Source organism: Microchirus variegatus, assembly GCF_963457635.1.
Source record: "Microchirus variegatus genome assembly, chromosome: 17".
Lineage (NCBI taxonomy): Eukaryota > Metazoa > Chordata > Actinopteri > Pleuronectiformes > Soleidae > Microchirus > Microchirus variegatus.
In genome coordinates this window covers 7,553,861-7,572,098 of record NC_139818.1, presented here as the reverse complement: position 1 = coordinate 7,572,098, position 18,238 = coordinate 7,553,861, and the positions used below count along the sequence as shown (strand labels likewise).

Sequence of the window (18,238 nt, the reverse complement as noted above, 5' to 3'; positions counted from 1 at the left end):
AGAAACAAGATAACTTAATCACTGAAACTGCACACACTGTTACATTTATACTTTTAATGTTGTACACTGTATATTGTTAATTTACATAATATTTAACTTTTTTTTTCATATTTATTCTATATTTGGCTGTCACTTTTTTCTTTTCCAATATCTATTTTTTCTTGTCAATTGTTGCATTTTGCTGCTGTGTCAGTTTGAAGTATTAAAGTATTTAAACAAGTTATAAAAAAGTAACCAACATATGGGAATACTGTGTGAAACACCTTTGTTCCTGTAATAACTGGTTAAATTGTGAAATGTTTTGCTTATTTCCATAGACTACCTGTATGTGTCTGACACACGGACCAGAGCAATATTCGAGATGAGGAAGAGGGACGGAGGAGGAAACATTAGGGTCAGACAAGGAGTGAATGGAATCATGAACATCAAGGCCTACACAGCTGATCTTCACAGCAGTAAGTCCACACAGAAGATGAAGATGAAGTTTCACAATAAAATTATACAGTTGCTGTTGTAGACTGGTGATTGAAAGCCAGAATTATGGCAGGTTATCTGCATTCCTAATTTCGTCTTGTCACTCGCTCTGTGAGTTTTTAATCATATCTTATTCCCGCATTTATGGTACACTTTAAAGTCCAGCACGTAGTACTTGAGCACAACTCAGAAAAAATCACTGTTCCAGCTAACGCTACTGTGCTATCAACATACATAAGTATGTTCATATAAGTGCATCGTCACAAAATGTTTCATTTTGGTAGCAAGGGCTTTGTTTTACAGAGGTCGGCATCTTGTGAAACAGGATGAAACATGGTGATTTGCATGTTTCTTGCATGGTCAAACCAGCCAGAGCATGTAATTCACATGGTGAAGTGGAAGTTTATTATATAAACAAAGACGAACGGCAACGTTGGTGGTAGATGTCCCAAAGTCTTGGACAGTGGATAATTAAATAAACACATGAACATTAATATGATAAATATATAAACAGGTTTCTGTTGTGCAATAATGCCGTTTTGATACTGACTCGTCCCTCATCATCCTCTGAACAGCGTTCACGAGCCGATGCAACACCGTGCCCAACGGACGCTGCAGCCACTTCTGCTTCCCAACTCCCTTCTACAGTCGAGTGTGTGGTTGTCCATACGGCATGAAGCTTCAGGACAACCAGAGGGACTGCGTCAAGGACGATTCAGTCATCCCACCTGACAACATCTGTGGCAACAATGCCTTTGAGTGTGACGAAGGGCGGTGTCGGCCCAACTCTTACCGCTGCGATGGGATTGTTGACTGTGTGGATAAGACCGATGAGGCCAACTGCACAGATACAGGTGAACAACCCAGTTTAAGGCCTCACATTTACTTTTATATGTTTCTGCAAACCGTAGCTTTATGTGAACTTGACGTCTATATGATGGTGTTTAAATCACTTACGTATGTTATTTTTATTTCTTATTCATTGGCAACATAAATACATCAACGTGATTCAGTTTCATTCAATGCCGTCATTATTGAAATATCATGATGGAATATCTATCATTTTAAGTGCAATTCTCTCTCCTCTTGCTTTTTCCGAAACATTTTGACTATTGGACACTCAGTGGCCTCCAGGTGATTTGAGTTTGAGACCCCTGCAATAGAGGGTCTTTACAATCATGCCTTGAAAATCCTGGATAGAAAACAAAGAAGATAACATCACTGTCACTTATTAACAAATAGGAAATCTTGAGCTTTGATACATTTATTGGTTTTTCACTATGTTAAGCCTCTATATAAATGTTTAAATGTCTTTGCTCCTCAGCCTCTTTGTAAACAAATCCATGATCCACAAGAGCTGCATCAAGTGGAAATTGTAAAATCAGATTCTGTAAAACATATTTCGCGCAGACAGCTTTTTCCGTAAAAGGAGCAAAATCTTGGAACTTGAAATCAGCACAGATAAGCTGAGCTCTGATGGTTGATGCTGGGTGATTCAGCAACAACCTGCATGCGTGTCTTGTCCTTGGATGTAATTTATATTTCATTTTATATTATCACCATCTGTCTGCCTTTCTAAGGACAAGTCTGTTATTGTATCTGTCCCTATAAAAATGAAACCTAAATAAAAAAAAATGCCAGCTCAACTTAATGGCAGAAGCCATAAATTGTCAGATTTACACTTAGTAATGTGTGATTAATGGAAGAAAAAAGAAATCATTGAGCCAACCATTAATCCATTCACCTGCCTTACCTGTCTTTACCAGGAACAACCTGTTCTCCATATGCGTTCACCTGCAACAATAAGCACTGCATCCTGCCCAGCTGGCGCTGTGACGGAATGGACGACTGTGGCGATGGATCTGATGAAGTGGACTGTCCCACTCGCGTCCCTACCACCTGTTCAGCCAGTTCTTTCACCTGCGACAACAGCAGGTGTATTTCCAAGCAATGGCTGTGTGACGGTCACAATGACTGTGGCGATGGCTCCGATGAACATAACTGCAGTGAGTTAATCATTGTTTCTCTCCCAGTGGGATCATACTAGGTGATATCATCTTTGAAAATTCATATATATATATCTGTAACTTGCAGACGCAACCGTCACAACTTGCCCACCGTCCTACTTCCTTTGTCCTAACCAAGGCTGTATCTACAACTCCTACATCTGTGATGGAGACCAGGACTGCCTGGATGGATCTGATGAGAAAGACTGTGGTAATAAACTCTTTGAAGGGGTGATATGTATGTGAAATATGAGAAACTGTGGCCATTAGTATGGTGTTGTAGAGGTTAGCATTGTTATCTCACAGGGTGAACGACACTAGTTCCGTTGGACTGAGGGCCTTTTTGTGTGGAGTTTGCATGTTCTCCCCATGTTTGCATTGGTTCTCTCTGGCTTCCTCCCAGGTCCAAAATCATGCAGGGTTGGGTTGAGGTTAATTGGACACTAAATCAGGGGTTCTCAAAGTTTTGATACCTGAGGGCCATTTTAGGAACCCAACGTTGGACTGAGGGCCGCCAAAGGGAAAAAAAACCCAGAAAGAAATCCCATTTGTAATCATTTTAATGACCAGATTGCAGTTGTACAGTTTACACTTATTTGTATGTATCCAGTAATGTCCAATAACCATTTAACAAGCTTAGTAGCTCCTGGATTTAAACTATCAACTGTAATTCATTGCGGGCCACCACAAATGATTAGGCGGGCCGCCATTGGCCCCCGGGCCGCAGTTTGAGAACCAATGCTCTAAATTGATCATAGGTGTGAGAGTGAATGGTTGTTTGTCTCTGTAAGCTGGCCCCGTGATGGACTGACTTCCGGTCCAGGGTGTACCCTCCCTTTTGCCTTATGTCAGCTGGGATTGCCTCCAGCTCCTGCCATGACCCTCTGTGGAGGATAGAGCCGTAGAAAATTAATGGATGTGATCAGTAGTGTTTAAAACAGGTACTACAATTCCAATTAAAAATATTAGAGGGTAAGCTCCACTTACAGTATACCTGGTGTTACACTGTTATCAGGCACATAAAGTACATTCATAGTTATTTTCGTCAATTTGCATCTGCTCTGTTCGAGACATTTTTGAGAGTTGCAGTGCAGTCCATTTTATCTGACCCACAGCTGCAGCTCACCTTAATAGCTCACTTACTATTTTGTCAATCCAGGTGAAGGGTGACAAGCTGTGCTGTGTTATTTGGTGGGTGGAGGTGATTAATACAAACAATAAACAGAGGGGTTTGATTCAAAATTAAACAATGATAATAAATGATAATAATAAATGAATAATAATAAACTGGGTGTATTTCACTTTCACATGTTTCCTTTTTCTCTGACATTAAATAAATAATTGTCTTGTATGTATCCGTAACTCAATGTTTAGTATGTCACCTTCTTTTTAAGGCCCATTTATACTCCATTTTCATCTGTTTTACATCCGTCTGCCCCAAACGTTACTTTCTTTACTACCCTACATACCATGTCTTTTGCGTCGGTATGAGCGCTACGCAATACTTCCTCTACAAGGCAGTGCCGATTGCCAAGTTGCAGGCATCAATAAACACGGCGACCATTAAAGAGGTTTCATCCGAAATAGACAGAAACACAAGCAGGAATTTTGAAAGTTAGGCCACTGAATGTAAGTCGTCCCATAAATTTGGAGTATAACTTGTTTAGTGTTAGTGATGTTCACCTCACGGAGTGGGAGTGAAGTATTGTTTTAGTGGCTCTGTGTGTCTGTCTGTTTGTTTGTTTGTGTTTCCTCATTTGCACTTGCCAATATGACCAACAGAGGCCGCCACAGGCTTGTTGCGTGAATTGGGTGAAGTCTGTCATCTCTGATTACCTTGTTTCCAATGTTTCCATATATCCGCCACAACTTGCTTTACAAGATAGGCCCTTGAATTAAACATGCTGTGTACCACAGCACCAGTGACTGAGTCACTGTCTGTTTTCTGTTTTTAATGCCTGTGTAGACTTTGTCGTTTTTTAGACTGATTGGACCATTGACTTTATACTGCACCCACCATTTCCAGTGGTTTTGTTGCATTTAATCATCATAAGCTATCCTGCAAAGTGCAAAATGAAGGACAAAATGAACACAAATTATGGACGAAAGGCTCTGTGCATGTCCCTCTTTTAGTATAAATGGTCCTGTAAGAATGACGATTGACTGTGGCTGGATATTAAAGTGGCAATGATGAACGGTGATGGTAGAAGGAATCAAAATTTATATTTTAGTCCAAACAAAATCACCTTCACACGAGCAATGATCTCAGCACTGACCTGCAACACAGACAGATGTCAGAGAGTCACAGAGTCAAACAATTTATTTTTAACTTAATATGTTTAAGATGTTTTTACAAATGTTTAATATTTATCATTATTATTATTATTATTATTGTTATTATCATTATTATTATTATTATTATATTTAAAAACAAACTACACTCACCATTAAGATTCCAAAAATCCTATCCATCTTCCACAAGTTCCCCCTCTCCTTTCTCCCCACTTGGTCTGCCCTGGAACCATAAATAAGTTCCTGCTCCCCCCTTGGGACTCTTTTACCCGACAAAAGAAAGAGGTGAGTGTCTTGCCAAACTTGAACATCTGTTTAATATTGCACTCCTAACACATATTAACACATTTTACCCACAGAACTTTCTGACTTTAATGAATTCAGTCATTAATATACACATTGTTATTGCCTGTTCTAATTCTTCTTTCTTTCCAGGAGGAGCTGAGTGGCCACCACAGCAACTGCCCCAATTATTATGTGGTTTTATAGGAAATGTGCAAATAAAGTGCCAATTAATATTAAAGTGTCAAGTGCCATTTTTTATGTTCAATGTTAAACAAGATGTTAAAAATGCAATAACCCAAAACCCAAATAGTGCATAATCATCAGTAATGAAGTTTTTCTTCCTTCTTTCTTATTTACTTTAAGAGTTTCCCTGTGTCTCCTATGAGTTTGCCTGTGCCAGCGGGGACCAGTGCGTCAGTTCGGGATATCGATGCGATGGAGTGTTTGACTGCAGGGACCATTCTGATGAACAAGACTGTCGTAAGATGCCAGCATTGACTTAACATATACACTCATATGTACTCACAAAAAGTTAGGGATAATTGGCTTTTGGATTTTAATTCCAGAATGCACCTAAAATGCACATTTACAGATGAACTCAAGTTAACCTTCTCTAAACTTTTGAATGCACATGTCCAATTGATGGATGTATATGTAGTGGTTCAATTGTTATCATAGTGGTTGAAGGCCCCTGCCTAAATGTATTTAATAGGCTTATGCTAATTAATTGAAAACAAACAGATTATATTTTAAAGCAACTATATATTTTATAAACGTTTGTATGTGTATTTCTGCCAATAAATCCTCCTAAATATTACTCACTGGGCCTTTGAGTCATGAAGTTAGCTTTTTCAGTTGGCTCAGTTAAGCTATATAATATCATACCCACTGACTGTCATTTTTTGAATTTTTTTCAGTTCAAAAGATATTTTTTGACTTGCTATTCTGATTCTTGAGCATTTTTTATTTTTTAAATTTAGTCTTTTGGGTATTTTGTTAAAATGCATCAGGAAAAGTCGCTGCACTTTCAGTCATTTTAAATGTCTTTCCAACAGCCACTCGAGGTCCAGGCCTTTGCCACAATGATGAATTCCAATGCCAGACAGATGGTTTCTGCATCCCGAAGACATGGGAGTGCGACGGCCATCCGGACTGTGAGGACGGATCTGATGAGCACAACTCCTGCCCTCCCATCACCTGCGGACCCAACTACTTCCAGTGTGCCAACAAAATATGCATCTCGATAAGTTGGCTGTGTGATGGTGACAATGACTGCCGGGACATGAGTGATGAACAGAACTGCCCCACACCTCCATTTAGTTGTTCGTCTGGACAGTGGCTGTGCCCCACTGACCAGGTATGCATCAACCTGGACAAGGTGTGCAACGGTCAGAGGGACTGCCCCAACGGAGCAGATGAATCACCGATCTGCAGTGAGTGTCAGACATATTACTGATTTTAAGAGCATGACCGATTTGCAGTAATTTGATTTTCGATTTCAAGGTAAATTTTTTCTCTCTTTTAGCGCAGATGGGTGTGCCATTTTTTCGATTTGTCTAGTTTAGTCGAGGATCCTTGGTTTAGTTATGAGTTATTATGAGTGATATTATGTCCATCATTTGTTTGCAATATACCACACTAAGGCCTTAATATCAAATTTTAATAATTTATTAGCAACCAGTCAATTAGAAACTACCTTTAAAAAGAAGTTTTGAGGATTCTGATTCTGATTTCCGAGTATTTCTCCTTGACAGTGCAAATAAAACAAGGTTTTCTAAAAGAAAAATTTAATAATAAAATACAAATATTAACATTTCACAATTAGTATGAGACTTGGATTACCAGAACTACACTGCTATATTTTAGCTTTTAACTGAACTGAAGTAAAAGTCAACAATAGTATATGTGCCTTTTATTCATAACTTGCTGTCATGTCATTTTCTGAAGATCAAGATGATTGCGCACTGAACAACGGGGGCTGCAGTCACGACTGCATCCAGGGACCTTTTGGGGCTCAGTGCACCTGTCCACCAGGGTTTCATCTTAATGACACCAAGAACTGTGAGGACATTAACGAGTGTCTGATCCCTGGGTTCTGTAGCCAGCAGTGTTACAACGAGAGAGGAAGCTTCAGGTGCTACTGCTCACACGGCTACCTCCTGGAGCCTGATGGGCGCACCTGCAAAGCTACAGGTGAGCACCAAAAGCATGAAATCAATACAACAAGATGACTAGTATATATATTTTTTGATGCTTTGCCTCTGGCAAAAACAGACTAAATACATGTCATGCCTCACAGATTTCTCCACTGAAAGTTATGTTGGTGGTCTTGATAATCTCTCGGGCGTTACACACCTCGACATTGACTATAGTTCCTCTATGTGTAGATATTAACACTGCAAAATACAAAAATTCCAATTCCATTATCTGCCCTTAGATCAACTATCTGCTGTACTTCTGGTTGCAAGGCGTAGCCAGATAATTGCAAACCATATCAACATGAAGCCACCACAGATGAAACCAGTGAGCAGCGGCTCCAGCATTGTGACTGTCGACTTTGATAGTGTGACTTCCAAAATCTACTGGGCAGATGCCTCACAGAAGAAGATATGGAGCTCCAACCAGAATGGCACCAACAAACGTGAAGTAAGAGATGTCCAGATGTATAAAAGGAAAGCTGTGAGGTAGTTTTTTTCATCATGAATAGTGTTCAATATATCTGTTCTAGGTGTTCTCCAGTGGTCTGATGGTTCCAGAAAGTGTAGCGGTGGACTGGGTGGGTCGTAATCTTTATTGGACTGACTCTGTCATGGAGAACATTGAGGTGTCCACTCTCGATGGCCACTTCCGCAAAGTCCTCCTCTCTAAGAATGTAACCAGCCCCCGTGGACTAGTTCTGGACCCCCGCAACTAGTACGACTTGAATTTGTTCTATATTTTAGAATGTTTTGCTCAATAATGATTTATATAGCAGTGTCCTTTTCATGCCTAGACAAGAATATATTGTAATAAAGTCTCATTCCTTTAGCACAAACCTGATGTTCTGGACAGACTGGGGTCAGAACCCCAAGATCGAGAGTGCCTTCATGGATGGAACATTAAGACAAGTCATTGTCAGCACTAAGCTCTACTGGCCCAATGGTCTGGCCCTGGACTACACCACACGTAGGGTCTACTTTGCTGACGCCTACCTCAAATATATTGACTACTGTGACTATGATGGCAAGAACCGTCATCAGGTCATAGCAAGTGACATGGTAGGTTTGATTTGATTCTGTTTTTCATTAAAAACACAAGAGAGATAGTTTTCACTGCGCTGATGGCAGCGCTGCCCAGCCTTGCGAGCTAGCCATATTCACATAAGAAGCCGCAGCGTGCCCGGTGGAAATGCCCACATTGATTAGAGTGGCAGCGATCAGCTCCGGTGACCGCGGCGCTTACATTCCGTGGCGGTGACAGAAATCGGGGGTTAGTCTGGTTCCGGGGCCGATGGTCTTCACCGTCTATTTTGGTAGACTATGCATATGTGAAAGCAAACCGTACCCACGTCTGTTTGCTACATTGTAACATTTTTCTAACTGGTGCGGACCAAAGCAGTCGAACTATAGGTGTGAAAATGCTCAAAGAAAAGATCTTGGGCCTTTCTGCCCATCTCACTGCAAGTCCATGGGAATTCTCTGGTTTCCTCCCACAGAGTGCAGAGACAATGTAAACTGCAACCTTATTTTATAAGTATCTCAAAGCTTGGGGATGTCCCACTTGGTCATAAATGTATGAACATACTTCAGTAACACTGACCTCTGTATGTGCACTCCTCACACCAGGTTCTCCAGCACCCACATGGCATGACCATCTTTGAGGACAGCATCTACTGGTCTGAGCGTTACACCAGTAAAGTGATGAAAACAAACAAATTTCACGGTGGCAACATCACCACTCTGATGAACAACGTCTACCAACCCATGGGCATCGTTATGGATCATCCTATCAAACAACCAATGGGTAATATACAAAACCACTAACTCTTACCACTGATGTTAATATTTGAACTTGAAGCTGTTAGTAGCAAGGTCATCTTTTGGCTCACATCTTTTTAGCTTCCCCTGTTGTCCCTAAATGATCTCACAAACTTGTTGTGAGGAGTAATTGTAACAACACATCATGTAATAACACCGCATTATGTAATAATGTAATAAATTTGCACGCCATTATGTAATAACTGCAGTATTTTGTAATAATCTGCCACATTTTGTAATAACTTATTACATATTGCAGTTGTTACTACATAATGCAGGTGTTGCGATTTTATTTTAGCAAAATGTAACAATTGGTGCATCATATAATAACCAACAGAATTTGAAATTAAAACAGAAAAATAATTTGTATTTTACTCAAAATTAACACTTAAGCGGACAGTATGTCAAACTATTGCTCAGCTTACATTGCAACAATCAACCCTTTAACTTCAGTTGTTGCAAAAAGAGGTTATTTTCAATGTCCACAGTCAGATTAGTCGTGAGATCAAGTTTGGAGGTACGTGCTTCTGATAAATTATAGAATTGTCAACTAAATATCTGTCTTTGCTCAACCAACAGTATAGAAAAGATATACAGCACCAAATAATTAAACACCAGGTAGTCTAGCCTATTCAATAAATGTCATGCCCCATGTAACATTTCCATTCTTTCATAATGCATATTTCTAATAACAACTACATTAATGTGGCACTGACAGTGTTACAAAATGGTACTATAGTATTTTTCTGTAAGAGGTAAAAAACAGTACTAATTTTGAGTAAAATACACATTATTTTGCTGTTTTAATGTCGATTTCTGTTGGTTATTACACAATGCACCAATTGTTGCATTTTGCTAAAAAAAGAAATTGCAACACCCACATAAAAAATTTATTACATAATGTTATTACATAATGGCGTGCACATTTATTACATTATTACATAATGTGTTGTTACAGAGCACACCGAAAGAATATTCACGCCACAAGATCATTTTTGTGTACATCATAGAAGTGATATAAATTGTAGAATCTCATCACTAAATATCATTGTACTGTATGAGGCGAAGTACGAGCCAAAGTTGAAATTTTTTTGAAACTCAAGTTAATGGAGCAAATGACGTGAAAGCGTGCTGCTGATAGTTGGGTTAATCAAGTCAAGGAAGACTCATTTTAAGTAAACATTTGTGACATAAGAGAATTTCTTTGGCCAGTTTTTCCAATTTGTCTGTTTTTTAACAGCGTAGTCTAAAGCACAAATTAACTGTCTCATATAGAAAGCAAACAAAGATTATAGGAGTCTATCAAAACCTGAGTTTTCAGGACATTCAGTCCAATAAACCGTAATCAGACAGGCACAAGTACAACTAAAAATATGAATAACACTAAAATCAGAAGAAGAGAAACAAGAAATAGAGGCAACAAAGTTAATTTATAACATGTATAGTATGTATAGTATAGGCAAATGTTAAATGTTATGCCTGATTAAAGGTGACATTGTGGTTTTGTGGATGTGTTGTCAGCCATCAACCCATGCAGAGAGCACCTGTGCACTCAGCTGTGCCTGCTGTCAGGCCTGAGACCCAGGTACTATACCTGCCACTGTCAGTCTGGCTGGAAGCTGGATGCTGACAAACGCACATGTGTCAAAGGTAAGAATTAAACAGCAGTGATCTCTGTGCAACCAGATCTAACCGTGTGGAAATCTTATGAATACACTATGTGGATCAAAATATGTCCTCTAATGTTATATGTTACTGTATAGCTTCATGGTTCACAGCTAAAGAGCTGTTTGACAGTCGCCTCTATCACAGTTGCTTTCAACACAGGGATTTATTTATGTCAAAACTATTAATTATTTTTACATTTTTAATTTCAATTAAATTGTTTCCTGCAACTCCTGGATCTCTCCAGCTCCAGTGTCACTCAGGAAGTAAAATGGGTCAACCTCTAAGCAGAAAGTCAGGGGTTTGGGTTAAGGTTAGGGTGAAAGACAATGAACAGCTGTGTGTACGTGTGTGAGTGAGTCACTTCCAAACAACAACATTGAATTGAAATAGGCTTGATGATGACCCAGAGCTGCTTTAAACTACAGATTTGACATTCACCCATTCACTCACACGTTCATACAATGCAACACTTTTTCCTATTACACATCTTTTACACCCAGTTGCACACTGCTGACACAGCAGTCAGGAACAACTTGGAGTGAAGTGTTTTTTCCATGAATGTAGTCAAGAGGAGGTGGGAATCGAACCCCCAATCTTTGGTGGAGGTTTGATTTGAGTGCTGAGATACAAACAGCTAAAACTAACTTTGGGGGAGCGAACTTCGCAACATTATCACTTCTGGTTAAACTGTCACATTAAATCCTTTGCATAGATTATATTACTGAATAACATGTACTTATTAATCACTGACCATTGAATGATCTGGCTGTCTCCATATCCCTGAAAAGTGCTGTTTTGCTTACAAATAGCTTGGCATCTTCTTTCTTTCTTTTTTTGTCCTCCACATCATGTGTGATCCCATTCTGTCACAGATGACACTCCCTTCCTGATGGTGGTGAGAGATTCTGTCATATTTGGCATTCCTCTCGACCCTGCTGACCCTTCAAACAACGCAATGACCCCCGTGTCTGGCATCAGCCAGGGACGTGACATTGACTTCGATGACCAGGAGCAGTTTGTCTATTGGGTGCAGGGCACTGTGAGTACTGATCTTGGAAGGGTGCACGGTTTGGGTGCATGAGGTACTCACAAATAGTCAGCACTGACTGTACTGTCTATGCCCCCTGTGCTAAGAACCAGCTCAAGACACAGACACTAACACACACTGAAAACATGGCTGCCAGCAGGAACAAAAAACTCACCTTACAAAATCAATGCCTGCCTAAGTCTATAATGTCTTAAGCATATGTTGATTTTGGTCTACGTACATAACTTGTTATGATGAATGCTATCTGACTTCGCTCTTATATCAGGGTTCTATATGGCGAGTGAAAACCAGTGGTACCAACAGGTCAGAGTTTGCTCCGGCTGCCTTCATGGGTTCACCCTCTGGACTTGCTTTTGATTGGATAAGCCGGATAATGTACTACACCAATCCCACTGCAAAAACCATAGAGGTAAACCTCAGACAACCTTTTTTTTTTTTTATTTCACTTCTTTTGGCAGTTAGTCTGAGTGCATGTAAATAAACAAACTTCACTCAGGTGATCCGTGTTGATGGGACACAACACTACAGGAAGACCCTCATTACCTCCACTGGCAAACCGGAGGGAGTGGGAGAAGCCATGGGAATAGCTGTGGATCCAGTACGAGGGTAAAGCATTATGTTCACTGAAAAAAAGAATCCTACGGTAAATTTGTCTGATTTTAATGAAAGAGCATGGATAGGAATGAAGAAAAAGAGTTGCAATCAATTTATCAAGATCTGACCAGTGCTACTGTAGATGACTGTTGTCTAAATATTTGAAAGACATGTAAATTACTTAAAAATGTGTTTCTCCAGCAGCAAACAGCCATATTTATTGTGATTTAAAGACGACACCACCAGAACTATACACAATTCCATCAGTAGAAATGCAATATGATGATATAGTCTTCAGAAAAGAACTACACACTGTTTGTAGGTATCCATAATGTAGTCCTATTCTGGCCGTTTAGGGTAATATGGGTTGGATTTCTGGGCCAACAAGGTGATACAAATCTTTATCTTAATATCTAAGAAAATAAGGTGAATGAGAACATTTTCCTTTTCCTTTTTCCTTGAGGTTGTTGATTTACAGTACACAAAAATGTATCATGTAGTATGAACATGACACAATTTGAAGAAAAATGGCAATTAGACATTTTGTAAAGTCAAGTTGTTCTATTTAAAAATGTTCATGAAGAAAACAGGTTGTGTGAATGAGGTGAAATTGAGAATGAGTCACACTTTCTTCTGTATTGTTCTAATTTCCAGCCAGCACGTCCATGTGGACCCTATAAGGATTATACTGTGTCGGACAATATGGGTTCCAAAGTGGGTTTGTCGATGGTTTCCATGGTGGCCCAACACACACTTAGTACCCTTTCCAGGATACGTGGGCACAACATTTAGCAGGTTCCATATGATTTCAGTAACATTGTTTGTCACCCTTGTTTGGTGGTCCACCCTTGTTTGGACCACCAAACAAGGGTGGGGCCACCATTGAAACCACGGACAAACCCGCTTGGGATCATCAGCCCGAATGGGGCCCACATGAACATACTGGCTGTGTTATGATGAATTAAGGCATTATTTTCTATGCATGACACAATAATGGAAATGAATCAACCTGTCAATCATATATACAGTCTTTGCTGCTTTCCCAGGGAATCAACAGCAACAATTGAAAAAGTGCACATGCATGTGTGAGAGGACTGAAAAATAGAAGTTATGTTTCTGAATGGACGTGATCATGAGCTTCATTTAAATGGCCAGAAGTGTAAAATTAAGTGAAATAAAATGACTCTACCCATCTGAAATATCTTTCGTCATCACTCACATTCCAAATCTCTCTCTGCAGGAAGTTGTTTTGGACAGACAAGGGCTCAGACAGTGGAGTCCCTCCAAAGGTTGGCAGTGCTGACATGGATGGGGGAAACCTCCGGAACCTCTACACGGGCAACATGGCCAACATAGGATTCATCACAGCAGACATATCTGCTAGTAAATTGTACTGGGGTGTAGCAGGCTCAGGAGTGGTAGGTACAGTATATATAGTAAAACAGACAAGTAAAGAAAAAAAGTTTTAGTCAAATATTGGACATGTTCATGCTACCTGAAGTTGACTTTCACAAATAATATCTGCTTCAGTAACTTAGGTGTTTATGCTTTCTAATGCATCTGTATTCATCTCTATGATGGTCCAGATTCAGCTCCCTCCTGCAACCTCTTTTCTCTCCCCTTTTTTTTTTCTTCATAGATTGAAAGTGGTACCATGGATGGAGTGAGTCGGGTGAGGGTGGTCGGTAGTCTGTCTCATCCGTGGGGGTTGACAATCCACCAGAACCACCTCTACTACACCGACCTGGACTATGAGGTCATCGAGAGGGTGGACAAGGACACCGGAGCCAACATGGTGGTGATGAGGAGCGGCATGTCTGGTCTACGTGCTCTCAAAGTGCATGCCAGAGACAGTAGGTGGATTTGCTCTTTTGTTTTTTTTTGTTTTTTCATAAATGTCTATCCTTGAGCTTTGTGATGCTTTTATCCAAGCCAATTTGTCAAAAATTCTAAAAAAAAATTCCCCCCAAAGAGTGAATATGTGTGAAGGAATATGGTACGGTGGCCCTGAGGTGCAAACGCAAATCACAAAACACAACACAAATCAAAAACTCAAACGCAAATCACAAAACACAAACACAAATCAAAAACACAAAAACATTAACTCAAAATGGAAACACAAATCACAACGCAAACACAAAAGCAGAAAACACGAAAACATTAACTTACAACGCTCACAACATTGTAAAATAATGTTTTTGTGTTTTCTGCATTTGTGTTTGCGTTGTGAGTTAATGTTTTTGTGTTTTTGATTTGCGTTTGTGTTTTTTGATTTGCGTTTGTGTTTTTGATTTGTGTTGTGTTTTGTGATTTGCGTTTGTGTTTTGCACCTCAGGGCCACCGTACTTTGGTGTCCTTTTCAAGGACAGAAAGAGTGAGCGCCATATGCATTTCTTATATGAGCATAGGTTGTTGGTTTTTAGGTTTTTGAAAAGACTTTTTACCCTGCGATGGACTGGCGAACTGTCCAGTGTGTACCCCACCTATCGCCCAATGTCAGCTGAGATAGGCACAGCACCCCCCCGTGACCCTCTGGTGGAGGATAAAGCGGTAGATAATGGATGGATGGAAGGCTTTTTACCATTTAATTGCTAATAAACGTCTTCCCAAACATTAACATTATGGCGATTGATTTAAAGCAACAACCTATAATAAACAACCTTAAATATAATAAACTGGTGAAACAATTGAGCACATTTTTTTCTTTCAGATTATAGATATGTAAGTGTCAATGATAATCAAGATTTACTTTTTAAGACAAGCATCTTAAGGTCAAGGTTAGCCATTTTGGCCAGATTTACCTCAAAATATATTTTCATCTCAAGGGACTTTCTGGTCATACACAGTTTGAATGAAATAAAAAAAAGATGTCTGAATATCACATTATCAGTAAGTGCAGCCTTTTTCTTTTGTGTGCTGCTCTCACATTATCCACTAACACTCGCCTAATCCACTCCTCGTCTCTCTGCTCCACACCTAGACTCAGCAGGGACCTCAAATGCCTGCAGTTCCAACAATGGCGGCTGTCCTCACCTCTGTCTGCCCAAACCAAACAATCAGAAGACCTGTGCCTGCACCACAGGATTTTACCCCTCTCAGGATGGCACCCGCTGTGAACAGTATGAATCCTTCGCTGTCATCTCCACCCCCAAGTACATCCGTGGTTTCCACATAAACAGCTCAGATCACTCTGAGGCTATGGTGCCTGTTGGTGGACGTATGTCGACTTCATATTATAGTCTGTATTTGATGTTGTACAGCCTGTTAATTGATGACCATAAATGCCAATCTTGTGTTTCCTCTTTGTAGCTTCCTACTCCATTAAGGGGAAGCTGGACCTCCATATTGAATCTGGCTTTGTGTACTGGACTGATAACACCACTTCCACGTCATACAGGGGCATATTCAGGGCCAAAACAGATGGTGGGGATCACAGTTATGTCATCAATTCAGGCATTGGAAGAGGTGGCATCCAGGGCCTTGCTGTTGACTGGGTTGCAGGTATGACACCAAATTACTTTTTGTCTTTGGCTTCACAAAGTGGCTAAAAAAAAAACGGATAACAAAAACACACAAAATTTAATTTCACATGATATACACACTCAATAATAACAAGCATAGTTCCAAATTCATAATTGCAAATTCCAAAAAAAGAATTCTTATGAATTTTCTTTGCGGATACTGCAGCTCCATAGATAAATAGATAAACCCAGAAATGTCAGATTGGCTATATGTCTCTCTGAGGGCAGTTTTATTAATTCTTGGGACGATTATGAGCCCTGAACACTGACAAGAAATGCCCCCCCACACACACACACACACCATTCTGCCCATGTACAAATCCACAGCAGTACAAAGAGAAAAAAAAGAAAATGCCACAGATTATCCTCCTCCCACCAGCCAAATGTGCTTTTCATCAGGCAATGTCTGGCTAATAATAATAACATTGATAATGATAATAATAATATGAATGAGGGGCCCTGCACTGGTGTTAACATTGTCCTCTTTTCCATTTCACCTTTCATTTCTTTAGGTAATTTATACTTCACCAATGCCTTTGACAGCGAGACCTTCCTGGAAGTGTTGGCCATCAACACCACCTACCGAATGATTTTACTCAAGTCCTCCCAGGACCGGCCCCGGGATGTGGCTGTCAGCCCCAAGCTACGCTACCTCTTCTGGACTGATGGTGGCCAATCACCAAAGATTGAACGTGCTCTCTTGGATGGCACTAACCGCACAGTGTTAGCATCAGAGAGCATTGCTTCACCTCGCGGCCTGACTGTTGATTACACTAATGACTTCCTCTATTGGACAGATGATGTTCTTGATATGATCTCCCGTATGGCCACAGACGGCAGTCAGAGGCAGATCATCAGGTATGGGAGTCGGTATCCGTCTCCAACAGGAATGGCTATATTGGGGAACTACATGTTATGGGTGGATAACAAGCTTGGGAAGCTCTTCCAAGCCAGCAAAGACCCAGCCAATACCAACCAACCAGAGGTAAAATAAAATTAAAGAACTATGACAAAAACCTGGTGCCAGTGTCTTTTCCGCTAACTTCTTGTTTGTTGCTGCCCTTAGCATTCCCATCCCTTCTCTCTGTCACCTTATTAGCACATTTGGTGAGGGGTGGGCATTTACTCACCGACATACTGTCTCGGTTCGGTTTCTGACTCCTGATTGGATAAAATGTTACTTCGGAATATTCTCCAAGAGTTTCTCTAGACTTTCTGTCAGAGCTCTGAGACTGAGAGATCCATATCACTGAGCAAACACTCTCAGTTTGTAATTACTTTAAGAACATAGAGCTGTTTAACTCAGATTTCAGCCCAAAGCATTTTACTGACTCCCATAATTATGTCTCAAATTTCTACTAGTCAAAACTACATGGACATTGACATTGTCAACTGCCTATCTAGCACCGATAATGATTTATAATGATTTAGAAGTTTGCTAACAATTACATATAAGCCAGATTCAGAGATGAGTGACAGGTAGACAAATCATCAGTATAGGGACTTTAGTAACTATTCCTATGCCACTGAATGATAAAATCAATATTCACAATGTCCCCAGGTAATTCGAGACAATCTCGATGGGGTGATGGATGTCACCATCTTTGACGCTCATGTCCAGCCCACATCTGCAAACCAGGTGGGCTTTCACCCATGCCAAGAAGATAACGGACGCTGCCAGCAGCTCTGCTTCGCCATTGCCGGCCAGGAGAAACCAAAATGTGGTTGTGCGCATGGGTCACTCCTTAATAATGGAGTAACATGTGGTTATGGACTGGACGAGTTTCTGGTTTTCACCACAGACTACACACTGAGTAGCCTTAGGCTAGACCCTGCAGACCACAGCACTCCTTTTCCAACAGTGAACTTAGGGTACAACATGATGGGTTTGGATTACGACTTCAAGGAGAAGCGGATTTTCTTCAGCCAGTACATGGGGATTGGCCGAAGCAGGATTGCCTACATCACTACAACATCTGCTACCAGCCCCCCTGTCAATATAGCTACAGGTGAGTTGAGCAGTTTACTGTGTTGTCAATGTAGAATAACATCTTTTAACACATTTTCAAGTTAATTTTTTTTCTTTTTTTCTTTCAATTATTTTTCTTTCCCTTCCTCTGTTGTACTGCACAGATTTAGATGATCCAGAGGGACTGGCATATGATTGGGTCAATAAGCGTCTCTATTTCACTGACTACTATGGAGACAATGTCCAGTCCATTGGGTTGAATGGGATGAATCGTTCCATTATTGCCCAAGCAAACCGCCCCAGAGGCATTGTTGTCGACCCCTGCTACGGGTAAAAGCAACTTACCATTATTTCATTAATAAATT

At 40.3% G+C, this 18,238-nt stretch overlaps 1 protein-coding gene across 1 annotated transcript in view; it reads left to right on the top strand.

Annotated features, from left to right (window-relative positions):
* Positions 1 to 18,238, top strand: part of lrp2b (low density lipoprotein receptor-related protein 2b) — a gene marked incomplete at both ends in the record, with an annotated part of 97,513 nt that overhangs the window by 21,554 nt on the left and 57,721 nt on the right. Inside the window, 22 exons of the mRNA XM_083903462.1 lie at positions 318 to 455; positions 1,050 to 1,328; positions 2,241 to 2,480; positions 2,569 to 2,691; positions 5,421 to 5,537; positions 6,113 to 6,490; positions 7,005 to 7,250; positions 7,495 to 7,703; positions 7,786 to 7,970; positions 8,086 to 8,314; positions 8,882 to 9,059; positions 10,595 to 10,723; positions 11,614 to 11,780; positions 12,055 to 12,198; positions 12,286 to 12,395; positions 13,624 to 13,801; positions 14,023 to 14,236; positions 15,364 to 15,600; positions 15,693 to 15,884; positions 16,417 to 16,889; positions 17,466 to 17,913; positions 18,038 to 18,203. Of these exons, the coding sequence (XP_083759588.1) occupies positions 318 to 455; positions 1,050 to 1,328; positions 2,241 to 2,480; positions 2,569 to 2,691; positions 5,421 to 5,537; positions 6,113 to 6,490; positions 7,005 to 7,250; positions 7,495 to 7,703; positions 7,786 to 7,970; positions 8,086 to 8,314; positions 8,882 to 9,059; positions 10,595 to 10,723; positions 11,614 to 11,780; positions 12,055 to 12,198; positions 12,286 to 12,395; positions 13,624 to 13,801; positions 14,023 to 14,236; positions 15,364 to 15,600; positions 15,693 to 15,884; positions 16,417 to 16,889; positions 17,466 to 17,913; positions 18,038 to 18,203 (4,780 nt within the window). The remainder of the gene's footprint in view (positions 1 to 317; positions 456 to 1,049; positions 1,329 to 2,240; positions 2,481 to 2,568; positions 2,692 to 5,420; positions 5,538 to 6,112; positions 6,491 to 7,004; positions 7,251 to 7,494; positions 7,704 to 7,785; positions 7,971 to 8,085; positions 8,315 to 8,881; positions 9,060 to 10,594; positions 10,724 to 11,613; positions 11,781 to 12,054; positions 12,199 to 12,285; positions 12,396 to 13,623; positions 13,802 to 14,022; positions 14,237 to 15,363; positions 15,601 to 15,692; positions 15,885 to 16,416; positions 16,890 to 17,465; positions 17,914 to 18,037; positions 18,204 to 18,238) is intronic.